General features: G+C 47.7%; 1 protein-coding gene across 1 annotated transcript in view; it reads left to right on the top strand.

The window, feature by feature from the left end:
• Positions 1 to 12,971, top strand: part of ATRN (attractin) — a 106,578-nt gene extending 93,607 nt beyond the window's left edge. Inside the window, exons 27-29 of the mRNA XM_075261777.1 lie at positions 4,850 to 4,957; positions 9,966 to 10,080; positions 11,567 to 12,971. Coding sequence (XP_075117878.1) covers positions 4,850 to 4,957; positions 9,966 to 10,080; positions 11,567 to 11,691 — 348 coding nt within the window. The 3' untranslated portion in view covers positions 11,692 to 12,971. The remainder of the gene's footprint in view (positions 1 to 4,849; positions 4,958 to 9,965; positions 10,081 to 11,566) is intronic.
• The last annotated feature ends 616 nt before the right edge of the window (positions 12,972 to 13,587 follow it).

The raw sequence follows: 13,587 nt of genomic DNA, 5'->3' as shown, positions 1-13,587 counted from the left end.
CAGCACACTCCTCTCCTGACAGGTCACCGCTCCCCACCAGGTCAGCACACTCCTCTCCTGACAGGTCACTGCCCCCCACCAGGTCAGCATACTCCTCTCCTCACAGGTCACTGCCCCCCACCAGGTCAGCACACTCCTCTCCTGACAGGTCACCGCTCCCCACCAGGTCAGCACACTCCTCTCCTGACAGGTCACTGCCCCCCACCAGGTCAGCACACTCCTCTCCTGACAGGTCACTGCTCCCCACCAGGTCAGCACACTCCTCTCCTGACAGGTCACCGCTCCCCACCAGGTCAGCACACTCCTCTCCTGACAGGTCACTGCTCCCCACCAGGTCAGCACACTCCTCACCTGACAGGTCACTGCCCCCCACCAGGTCAGCACACTCCTCTCCTCACAGGTCAATGCCCCCCACAATGTCAGCACACTCCTCTTCTGACAGGTCACTACCCCCCACGAGGTCAGCACACCCCTCTCCTGACAGGTCACTGCCCCCCACGAGGTCAGCACACCCCTCTCCTCACAGGTCAATGCCCCCCACAATGTCAGCACACTCCTCTTCTGACAGGTCACTGCCCCCCACGAGGTCAGCACACCCCTCTCCTCACAGGTCACTTCCCCCCACCAGGTCAGCACACTCCTCTCCTCACAGGTCAATGCCCCCCACAATGTCAGCACACTCCTCTTCTGACAGGTCACTGCCCCCCACGAGGTCAGCACACCCCTCTCCTCACAGGTCACTTCCCCCCACCAGGTCAGCATACTCCTCTCCTGACAGGTCACTGCCCCCCACCAGGTCAGCACACTCCTCTCCTGACAGGTCACTGCCCCCCACCAGGTCAGCACACTCCGCTCCTGACAGGTCACTTCCCCCCCACCAGGTCAGCACACTCCTCTTCTTGAACTTCACTGTTTCCCATGAGTTTAGCACACCTCTCCTCTCCTGAAATACTCTGTGCTGCGATGGACCATTCTCCTTCCTCTTTGTAAAGCTAAGTCTGTGACCATTCGCTTGTCTTCATTCCGTTTCTCACATCATGACCTTGCCTCCTGTTACATGAAGCCACATGAGGTCACTCCCTCCCTCAGGTTCAGCACACTCTTCTCCTGAAGTACTCTGTGCTGCTGAGGACACTACTGGTTATATCATCAGCCTATGTTCATCCTCTTGCCTCCATTCCTCCTCAGACTATGACACTATGCCCATTGACATGTAGCCATTTCCTCACTATCACAGTCAGGTCACTGCCCCCCTACCAGACCAGCACACTCCTCCTCTGTAATACTCTGTGCTGCTGCAGTCCTGCCCCTTTTACTTTTCAAACAACAGAATGTTTCCTCCCACTTGTCTCCATTCTCCTCCTCACGTAGTAATAATCCCGCCCCTGTCCTCATCCGCCGGTCACTGCCTCTCTCAGAATCTGCACACTCCTCCTCTGTAATACTCTGTGCTGCTGTTGTCCTGCCTCTTTTACTCCATCAGAATGTTACCTCCCACTTGTCTCCATTCTCCTCCTCACGTAGTAATAATCCCGCCCCTGTCCTCAGCCCCCGGTCACTGCCTCTTGCAGAATCAGCACACTCCTCCTCTGTAATACTCTGTGCTGCTGTTGTATTGCCTGTTTTACTCTGTGACCATCAGAATGTTGCCTCCCACTTGTCTCCATTCTCCTCCTCACGTACCGTAGTAGTAATACCATCTTTGTCCTCAGCCCCTGGTCACTGCCTCTCTCAGAATTACCACACTCCTCCTCCTCTGTAATACTCTGTGCTGCTGCAGTCCTGCCTCTCTCAGAATCCGCACACTCCCCTCCTGCTGTTATCACCTATGGATACAGAACCCTGTTTCCCTGACCTTAAACCTATGACCTTTGACCCTGCCTGAGCTGAGCGCTCTCCTATTCCTGTATGACCACACTACTTGATGGGCCAGATTAGGAGGATTTAACCCTTTGGTGTATGGGGGGTCTTGCCATTCTCAGGTGTATACGGTACGAGGCAGGCTATACGACCCTCCTGTATATAATCCATACATCCTTCCCTCCGCTCGCTGCATCCTTGTCGACGCGTCAGTCACGATGATTTAAAGTGTTGGCGTCAGCGTTGCGGCATGATTTACCGGCGAGCCGCCTCTGTCTTGAAAGGGCTTTTAATTTGAAGTGAAGACGTGTAAGTGGCAATTTGCGATCTCCTCGTGTAACTTTCGGCTGGTGTGTAAGTCACTGATTGATTTATCAAACGCCTCCGCGCTCCGATTGTTCTAATGCAATCACCGGCATCCTTTATCCTGTCACCGGCTCGCCACTCACCGCTGACGGCCCGATCCAGCTGCAAGCGCGGCGTGCTACGGCAGAGCATGCATACATCACAGGCACAGGCGTGTAACATAATACCGTGCACTGCACTACTTCCAGGATAATGAATGGAATACCAGTACTTCAGTGAGGACTGACACATACATGCAAGAGGTGTCTGTACTTAAACATGGCTGCTTTCTTCTACAAAACAGCACCACCCCCTTCAGTGGGTTATGACTGGTATTGCAGTTTAGCTCCCCAGGAGTGAATGGAACTGAGCTGTAATACTGCACATAACCTGTGAACAGGTGTGGCGCTGTTTTTCTAAATAATAATCTGTTCATCCTGAACCTCCTGGTTACTGAATAGAATACAAGGACTGCAGTGAAGACTGACACAAGCAGGGCAGTTGCAGACATAACATCAAGAGTGATATAACTTAAACTAGCATTGTGTGATACAATCTATCATAGGTGGTCATATCAGTGTGGTGGATGTTAAACCACTAGGTGGCGATAATCTGTAGTGAGATGCCAGTAATAATCCATACTGATTTGCTACCCAGCTCTCCAATGACTCTGATTGTCATACACTCCGTATCTGTCTTTGTGTCAGTCTTTACTGCGCTGGTATTCTATTACTAGGAAGAGTGATATTAATGAATATTTAGAACATATAGAAAATATAGCAGATATGCTGCTGCGCCTGTATCAGGAGGATCAGGATGAGCAGAGCTTACAGCGCTCCTGCACTTTCTGGCTCTATCCCCAGACGCCGCAAATTTTTCTCATTACCCATTGCCAGGATACAATGTGCTGCGGCGCCGGCTACTGCGAGGAATCCTCGAATGTCAGGCGGCTCGTCTCCCGCCGCGCTGCCATATTAAATGTGACAGGTTCGTTCCCTTGTAAATTGTGTGCTGGACAAACATTTAAGTAACATCTCACAGCAGCAGGCGGGTGCAATGTGCCAGGCCCAGGGGTGCAGGGGTTAAAGAAACCCCCAGAGGGGGCAACTCACTGCCGCTCTGACTTGTTTTTGGAGGAGGCAAAGCATTTATAAAAATACAGACAGACTGTAAGTGGATATATGGGGTATATAGGGATGTGTATTGGGGTATATGGGGCAGGGAGGTGTATTGGGGTATATGGGGCAGGGATGTGTATTGGGGTATATGGGGCAGTGTATTGGGGTATATGGGGCAGGGATGTGTATTGGGGTATATGGGGCAGTGTATTGGGGTATATGGGGCAGGGATGTGTATTGGGGTATATGGGGCAGGGATGTGTATTGGGGTATATGGGGCAGTGTATTGGGGTATATGGGGCAGGGATGTGTATTGGGGTATGGTAGGGATTAGTTTCTGTCTCCTCCCACTTTGTCTCATAAATTACCTTCGTTCTGCATTAAACTTTTACCGGGCAGTTTACGGCTCGCTGAGCTCATTACACACGGCCTGAATTATTTATCCCCGGTTACTTATGGTATTTGTATTACGCCGGGACTTCAGATTTTTGTCTAAAGATTTCTTTATTCTAGCGCTAAAGATAAAACCTATGAAATTCCCCGCAGTATACAGAGGACTGGGCTGTGTGATAGGAGGGATAATACACACAGTGATGTCACAGTACAGAGATAATACACACAGTGATGTCACAGTACAGAGATAATACACACAGTGATGTCACAGTACAGAGATAATACACACAGTGATGTCACAGTACAGGATAATACACACAGTGATGTCACAGTACAGGGATAATACACACAGTGATGTCACAGTACAGGGATAATACACACAGTGATGTCACAGTACAGGATAATACACACAGTGGTGTCACAGTACAGGGATAATACACACAGTGATGTCACAGTACAGGATAATACACACAGTGATGTCACAGTACAGGATAATACACACAGTGATGTCACAGTACAGAGATAATACACACAGTGATGTCACAGTACAGAGATAATACACACAGTGATGTCACAGTACAGGATAATACACACAGTGATGTCACAGTACAGAGATAATACACACAGTGATGTCACAGTACAGGATAATACACACAGTGATGTCACAGTACAGGATAATACACACAGTGATGTCACAGTACAGAGATAATACACACAGTGATGTCACAGTACAGGATAATACACACAGTGATGTCACAGTACAGGATAATACACACAGTGATGTCACAGTACAGGATAATACACACAGTGATGTCACAGTACAGGATAATACATAATGTAATGCTATAGATAAGAGATGAGGTTCGGGGTGACTGCTGTTTCCGCTCTCTCTGGACCTTCCATGTGACCTCATTCAGTATCTTGGGCCCCATTACAGCTGCTCTATTTCTACCCTGGTACTTGCATCCATATCACCAGCAGCACAGAGTATTTCAGGGGGAGTTATTGTGCAGATTATGAGAGTTTATTGTGATACCGCTCAGTAATAAGCAGCACATACCTCCTTCTCTGGTTGCGCCCCCTATAGACCAGGTGTTGTATATAACCTCTACCTTTTCTGTCTTATTTACCAGCAACTCATCCGGGAGATGCAGCAGATGGCGAGCCGACCCTTCGCCTCTGTCAACGTGGCCTTGGAAACAGACGAGGAGCCGCCTGATCTGATCGGCGGGAGCGTAAAGGTGAGGATTGTGCTTTTCATGGAGATCAGACAGATCTGGAACGTAGAGACTTGTGACGGCAGAGAGAGAGGACACTGCAACGTGGACTTAGCCATTGTGACATCCCGCACTGGATACGGGGCTCTCCGGCCTTATACATTGTACAGTCATGCTGGTCACAGCTGAGGGTTTGCATCCAATCGCTGATCATTTGCTACAGTGTATCAGGGCTGCTCAGTTTGTGCACAGCATTATACACAATACACATAATATAATGAGACCGGTGCTGTATATCCGGACCCTGGAGTCACTGCAGAGCGTCAGGGAGCTGTCACTGCCATCTGGACGGGCCCTTTAAGTCCTCCTGTTTCCCTCTTCTTGCTGTCATCTCCCCTCGTCTTCTTTGTGTCTGATAAGAGATAGCACAGATCAGGAACATTGCTGACACCGGACGTTTCCTACATTTCATTGCCACAGCTGTTTCTACCATTTTCTTCCTGTGCTCTGATTCTGCTGCCGGAGAGCGTGCGGGTACGGAGCGGGGCTGCGGCGGCCTGGCACCAAAACTGATCAGGGTGGATATGAGGGGTCACACAACTTGGTGTAATAATATACATTGCCTTACTGTCTTCACATGACGGCTGCCTGTAGGTGGCACTAGAGAGGCCGTTGTCTATCTCATGGATCAGACTACTATAGGTGCGCCTTGGGTTACAGACTTGTTCGGAGCCATGTTTTACAAGGTTTGCAGAGGATAAAATAAATTTGTATTGGGGATGACGAGGGTCCAAATAACCCCTCAGCTTAATGAGCTGTATATGTAAGGAGCCGTAATTGTGCAGAGCGGCAGCCATGAGCGCGGTGCGCAGGCGGCGGGGTCACGATGTTCCAGCGACATGGGCTTTTATGTGTCTCCTGCTCTTTTGTTGGGCTTTTTAATAAAGTTTAATCATAAGAGGATACAGAAGGAGCGCAATGTAATTAGAGAGCGTATATAACCGTGACAGGAGCAGTGCCTGTGGTGGCCTCTAGGGGCAGCGTGATACGTCACACCATAGAGTAGGCTCTAATATCTGTGTATGTAGTCATTTTGTATCCTGCCCAGATTATTGTTGGAATCCTTAAAGCTACAAATGCACGTCTAATGCACCCCCATAACACAGCACCGGGGCTCCCCCCAATAATGCCCCGTCCTCTCCCTCCTCATCGTCCAGGTCCATAATGGCGTCTCTCTCACGTCACGGCTCCACACTCTCCGCAGTCCTCCGAGTGGTTCTCCTGAGACCTCCAGTGTGTAGGTAGTTAATAACCCTACATGTGGTATTAGCCATCCTATGCAGTCAGTGCCAGTCAGCGGGCTGGAGTAATGATGTCATAGTCTCTCCCCCGGACTCACGGCTCTGATAGTTACAGTGGGATTTCCAATAAGGATCCTTCCATATAGAGCACTGGTGTCAGCGACCGCTGCATAATAACATCCATGTCCAGTACATGTCCTGACTAATGGGGGGATGGTCTCCTAATACCAGGAGGACATCAGGACCCCGGGCGCTCTGGGAATCCTCCTCGCTCACTCCATACACTACTATCTCCCCAGCACCGCTCTATTCTCTCTTTCCCCAACATTTCTCTGTCCTTCCTCTTCTTCTACACCTGCCTTTTGTTCCCATCTTTTGCTCAGTCTTGCTTTTCCTTTCCCTCTCTTACGCTCTCCTGCTTTCTTTTTTTTCTCTCTCTCTCTCTCTCTCTGTCTCTCTCTACCTCCTTCCCCGTTTCTCTCTGTCTTCTTTCTCTCTCTCTACCTCCTTCCCCGTTTCTCTCTGTCTTCTTTCTCTCTCTCTACCTCCTTCCCCGTTTCTCTCTTTCTTTCTCTCTTTCTTTCTTTCTTTCTTTCTTTCTTTCTTTCTTTCTTTCTTTCTTTCTTTCTTTCTTTCTTCCTTCCTTCCTTCCTTCCTTCCTTCCTTCCTTCCTTCCTTCCTTCCTTCCTTCCTTCCTCTCTCTCCCTCCTTCCCCGTTTCTTTCTCAGTCTTCTTCTCTCTCTCTCTCTCTCTCTCTCTCTCTCTCTCTCTCTCTCTCTCTCTCCCTCCTTCCCCGTTTCTTTCTATGTCTTCTTCTTTCTCTCTCTCTCTCTCTCTCCTTCCCCGTTTCTTTCTTTCTTTCTTTCTTTCTTTCTTTCTTTTCTTTCTTTCTTTCTTTCTTTCTTTCTTTCTTTCTTTCTTTCTTTCTTTCTTTCTTTCTTTCTTTCTCTCTCCCTCCTTCCCCGTTTCTTTCTCTGTCTTCTTCTTTCTCTCTCTCTCTCTCTCTCTCTCTACCTCCATCCCTCTTTCTTTCTCTGTCTTCTTCTTTCTCTCTCTCTCTCTCTCTTTCTCTCTCTCTACCTCCATCCCTCTTTCTTTCTCTCTCTCTGTCTTCTTCTTTCTCTCTCTCTCTCTCTCTCTCTCTCTACCTCCTTCCCTGTTTCTTTCTCTCTCACTGTCTTCTTCTCTCTCTCTACCTCCTTCCCCGTTTCTTTCTCTCTCACTGTCTTCTTCTCTCTCTCTACCTCCTTCCCCGTTTGTCTCTCTCTCTCTCTCTCTCTCCCTCCTTCCCCGTTTCTCTCTGTTTTCTTCTTTCTTTCTCTCTCTCCTTCTTTCTCTGTCTCCCTCCCTCTGTTTTCTTCCCTCTGACTCCCCACGTTCCCCTTTCTTCCTCTTTGTGTACATCTTGCCCCCTGTTATGTGAGTATATATATGTGCACAGGTGTAGTTCCGTCTTGCTCAGGTCTTTGTGTACCACTTAGCTCTATTCTCCTTGTTATCTGGAGGATGCAGCATTTTGTTCCAGCCCATCAGAGCCCCGATGACGGACAGGCAGTGAGCGGTCAGGACAGCGGCAGAGTCCAGAATGCTGCAGTCGCTAGTCCCGGTATTGTCAGCATTATGTTAGGCTCAGCGCTGCCTTATTAACAATCCTTTATGTATGGAGCGTTCCCCCGCAGAGCCGGCCGCGTCCTCGCACTTTCTCCGCTGCTACTTCTAAATCTGCTGACTTCAGTTCAATCATGGCAAAAGCAAAAACAGCTGAAAAAGAAAAATGTTCTCCCTTCTACCTTGTTTTCGTTCTTCCTTCCTCTCATATTTGTCATTAAGGACGAGACGCCGCGTTGTAGCCTGCACTCCCCTAATATTTCTGCTCCGGAGCCATCTGATTGGCCGATAATCAAATACAGAATTCTGCCCCATCAACAAAACCGGCAGCGGCAAAAACCACTTTTCTGCCATAAAGCAATTTATTTACAATATATATTCTGCACCTCCTCCTACCAACGCATTTCTGGATGAATCTCTGCGGAGTCTCTCGTGATTTTTATTTTGACTTTTTGTAGTTTCTTTTCTTTTTGTTCTCTTCGGTATTAAAGAGACACAAACCAAAATTGTGTCTCTTCTACAATCCTCTCCTATCCGGTATCTTACTCCAAAGGGCTGGAGGAGGACACAAAGATAAGTCCAGGTGTCTGAGGTCATTCATTGTCTCCTCTGTGTTACCTTTGTGGTTAGGAGGCAGCTTCCTGCAGCAGGAACCTCTCCCCATTTCCATAAGAAATCCTTTGCATGTTCCCTTTTTGTTAAATGGGCTCCCAAAAATGAGCTGATCATTGGAACCCTCAACAAATTGCTGTAAAGACATTTCATTTTAGATTTGTACCATTCAGTTAAATGGGTCTAAGCTGCAATACCAGGCACAGCCACCACAGACTATATGGCGCTGTGTAAACAATGAAGGGCCCTATTGCAGGGTTGTTAGAGCAGGGCCCCCACCGATTTAATATCGATCACCTATACTATTAAAGGGCCATCAATTTTTTGTGGAGCAGTCAGCAGAGCATATTAGTCTGCTGAAAGGCTAGCCGAAAAACTCCAACTGCATCAGTGTCAGTAGAGCAGGTGTAAAGTGCAGGAGCCCTTTAAATTTGACTCCTGGAGGCAGCTTGCTGCAACAGAAACCTCCTGCCCTAGAATAGATACATTGAGCCCTGCACGGGGAGGTGAGGGACCTCTGTTTTCCAGATTTCTTCATATGGGGAAACTTCCCAGTTGCCAAGAAATGTTTTCTTTCCTTATTTTTTGTTTGTTAATTTGTTTCTGGGTTTAGTGTCCCTTTAATAGGCAAACATTGACAAATAGCGGAGCATCTGTGACTTAAGTGTTGAGAGAGGCCGTCCATGACTTGTAAATCTATACGATGAGAAGATTGAGTGCCCAATAAAGTGATCAGGGTAAGGGAGCTTCTGCCGTCTTCACGGCCGCGTCGTAAAAACGTGAGACAAATTAGCCAGAATGTGATCTGCTGTTGTTGAAAATAAAATGGAAAAAAAACAAAAAAAAACCCTCCCCCCTCCGACAATCCTGGCTCCGCTTTATGCCTCCGCTGGGTCATAAAACACTAATTTGCATGACGCTGGATGTTAATTCATTAATAGAATTATGCCGGTGTAATAGAGGACATAAATACCGCCGCCTGTGATTTATCCGCCTGACATTTGCTTTTCCATTAAGCCTTTACATCGTATAATGGCGCCTGTTGGTTTCTGCCCACACAACAGTGTTGCAATTCATTCCCCATTAATTACGGTGGGACGGGGGGCTCCGAGACAATGGCGGACCCGGTGGAAGGGGCGAGGATTGTGGCTACTGCTAATGAACCTACAGACATGGGAGGAGACCATCATAAGGCAAATCTATACAGATATACATCACACGCAACGCAAAGTCTGTTACATTGTGTCCACAAAGATACACGAGGCCCTATAGATACATTATACCCATACTGATACAGTGTAACAAACTCAGCAGCTGTGTGAGCAGGACAAGGGCGGACCTTCATCATTACATGTGAGTTCTAGAGCTCTTCACCGATGGACGACTTGGATATGTTATCTCAGCAGGAGCCGTCTCTGCCGCCATGTCCAACCCTTGGGATTTGCAGTAAAACTTAGTGACTCCACCCCATGCTGACTGTTTCCAACTCCTTTTTCTCTGTTTCTTTTCAGACTGTTCCAAAGCCGATCGCCCTGGAGCCGTGTTGTGGTAACAAAGCAGCGGTCCTCTCAATATTTGTGCGGCTGCCACGTGGTTTAGGGGGCATACCGCCTCCAGGACAATCTGGTAAGTCAGGAATCAGTGGGGGGTCAGTTATTAACTTATAGTAACTCATAGGTAGGGAAGGGGCTTGTAATGTAATGTATGTACACAGTGACTGTATCAGCAGAATAGTGAGCGCAGCTCTGGAGTATCATACAGGATGTAACTCAGGATCAGTACAGGATAAGTAATGTAATGTATGTACACAGTTACTGTACCAGCAGAATAGTGAGCGCAGCTCTGGAGTATAATACAGAATGTAACTCAGGATCAGTACAGGATAAGTAATGTAATGTATGTACACAGTGACTGTACCAGCAGAATAGTGAGCGCAGCTCTGGAGTATAATACAGGATGTAACTCAGGATCAGTACAGGATAAGTAATGTAATGTATGTACACAGTGACTGCACCAGCTGAATAGTGAGCGCAGCTCTGGAGTATAATACAGGATAAGTAATGTAATGTATGTACACAGTGACTGTATCAGCAGAATAGTGAGCGCAGCTCTGGAGTATAATACAGGATAAGTAATGTAATGTATGCACACAGTGACTGTATCAGCAGAATAGTGAGCGCAGCTCTGGAGTATAATACAGGATGTAATTCAGGATCAGTACAGGATAAGTAATGTAATGTATGTACACAGTGACTGCACCAGCAGAATAGTGAGCGCAGCTCTGGAGTATAATACAGGATAAGTAATGTAATGTATGTACACAGTGACTGCACCAGCAGAATAGTGAGCGCAGCTCTGGAGTATAATACAGGATAAGTAATGTAATGTATGTACACAGTGACTGCACCAGCAGAATAGTGAACGCAGCTCTGGAGTATAATACAGGATAAGTAATGTAATGTATGTACACAGTGACTGTACCAGCAGAATAGTGAGCGCAGCTCTGGAGTATAATACAGGATAAGTAATGTAATGTATGTACACAGTGACTGCACCAGCAGAATAGTGAGCGCAGCTCTGGAGTATAATACAGGATAAGTAATGTAATGTATGTACACAGTGACTGTACCAGCAGAATAGTGAGTGCAGCTCTGGAGTATAATACAGGATAAGTAATGTATTGTATGTACACAGTGACTGTACCAGCAGAATAGTGAGCGCAGCTCTGGAGTATAATACAGGATAAGTAATGTATGTACACAGTGACTGCACCAGCAGAATAGTGAGCGCAGCTCTGGAGTATAATACAGGATAAGTAATGTAATGTATGTACACAGTGACTGTACCAGCAGAATAGTGAGCGCAGCTCTGCAGTATAATACAGAATAAGTAATGTAATGTATGTACACAGTGACTGTACCAGCAGAATAGTGAGCGCAGCTCTGGAGTATAATACAGGATGTAACTCAGGATCAGTACAGGATATGTATGTAATGTATGTACACACTCTAGAAGACCCCTTTAGACTAAAGCTTCCCGTTGCAGAGACCTGGTTATGGGTCCCCTTTAAAGCCCACACTTCTGTCTTATCACGTTCTCCTCTCTGCTGTAGGTTTAGCCGTGGCCAGCGCTTTGGTGGATATCTCACAACAGATGCCATTAGCGTACAAGGAGAAATCGGGAGCAGCGCGAAACCGGAAGCACCAGCCGCCCGCACAGCCCGGCACCTGCATTTGATGTTGGACTTGTACAGTGTAGGAGATGTGAACACTGACAATGCTGGAGGAATGGCAGGTTTACCATGGAGAGACTCGGCAGGGGTTTCACCGATTCCCGCGGGGTGACGTCCCCACCTCTTCCCACATCTGCATGGTTCTGTTCACTTTTCCAAGAGGATTTCTTTTTACTGACGTTCATTGTTTTTTTTATGTTTTATCTTGAGGACTGTAAGACCAGACGTAAATCTTTAAGTTATTTTCACTACAATGAGACTTGATGCTGCCCACGCTCAGGGTCCGGGTCCACCATTTCCGCCACTTCCTTCTCCATATTTCGTAGGTTTTTTTTTGTTTTCTGTACTGACCCGGGATAAAAAGATGAAACGGTTCCTGGCTAGAGACATTTCCATAGAAATGGCAGAAGCGACTCCGGGGGACGAGCATTGAAGTGTTTACGTGGAGCCGCCATGATGGGCAACCCAGCCGTCTACGGGCACCGACTAACGCCAATCTCGGTACCAGCAGGACTTGGAGGCTGCCAGATTCTCTTCCGAGGCACTGAGCAGGTTGTCAGACGGGCATGGCTGACTTCTGTATACATTGCCTAATTTAATAAGACATTTTTACGAAGCGAAAACGCGTGGGAATACTTGAGGATCCAGTGGACATGACGACGTAGGACGTGTTTTGTGAACCCTCCACATTCTGTACTTGTATCGACGTGCAGGTTAACAATGACAAACTTATAAGCACACGTTCTTCCTGCAGGCGGCGCTGGGGTGCGGGAGGGGAAGTCCTATACGTTTCAGTATCTCCCCACCCCCTAATTCACGGTTGGAACTTACTCATGTTGGAGGTGGAGCCTAGTATTCACAGAGATCGTCGTAGTGTTAAAGCCGCCCCCCTTCATTTCACTCATGTACGCAGCCTTCCAATAACGGACTTGCTACCAAAAGCAATAGCTCCCCCCAGTGGATATATGTATATCTGTATAGACGAAAAAACAAGGGTGTTCATGACAAGGTGCTAACTTCAAGGACACTTTGCTTTCCCTAAAAATATATTTATTTTTGTGCTCGTTGGATTCGGTCAAGCCACGCCCACCCCCGGTCTTGTTTTTTGGGTTGGGGGATGGGGTCGCGGCGGGGACTGTGTTTTGATGCATTTAAGAAAAAAAAAAAAAAATTCACCTTTTAGGCTGAAAAAAACCGAAGCTTCTAAATAACATGTCCAAATCCTTTTAAAACGTCACCGTTGTATCGCACGTAGTCATTAAAATTAATTATTTTGTACATGTTTCATCGCCTCGAAGAAAATCTACAGACGCCAGAGCCGGGTGCGCAAGTCTGTTGGTTAGAGGGGACGCTGCATTGGACGAGTGGAGGGACGTAGTGAATGTTATACAGATACAGTTTGTGACATGGACGTTGAGGTATGAGGAGGTGTTTGACATGGCGAACACAATACAGCGCTACCTGGGACATGGCGGAGTATCGGGGAAAAGTGCAGCCATGGTCTTCAGAGGCCCTAAGGGTTAAAGGGGTTTGGCAGGACTTAAGATGAGATGGTTACCAGGTCATGATCTTTATCCAACCACCACGGTACCAAGCCCCGAAGATGGACGTCGCAGTATTGCGGCAAGCCGCGTCAGAATAGGGCCAAAATGTGACTGTCGCGGCTTCCTGCTCCAGAGTAGGCCCAAATGAATGGACCTAGTGCGGAGGGTGCTGTCGCAAGGCGGACGCCGGGGCTGAATCAGCCGCGGAATCCGCCTGAAGAAAGGGCAGCTCGGTACATAGACCGCTATTGTGAGGGGGCGGATTATGACGTGGATTCAGCGCCAAAATCCGCCCCCTCTTGCCCCATGTGAATGAGCCCATAGGCCAACCTTATGTTTGGAAAATCACCAATAAAA

Source organism: Leptodactylus fuscus, chromosome 1, assembly GCF_031893055.1.
Source record: "Leptodactylus fuscus isolate aLepFus1 chromosome 1, aLepFus1.hap2, whole genome shotgun sequence".
NCBI lineage: Eukaryota > Metazoa > Chordata > Amphibia > Anura > Leptodactylidae > Leptodactylus > Leptodactylus fuscus.
This window is presented reverse-complemented; position numbering and strand designations above follow the sequence as displayed.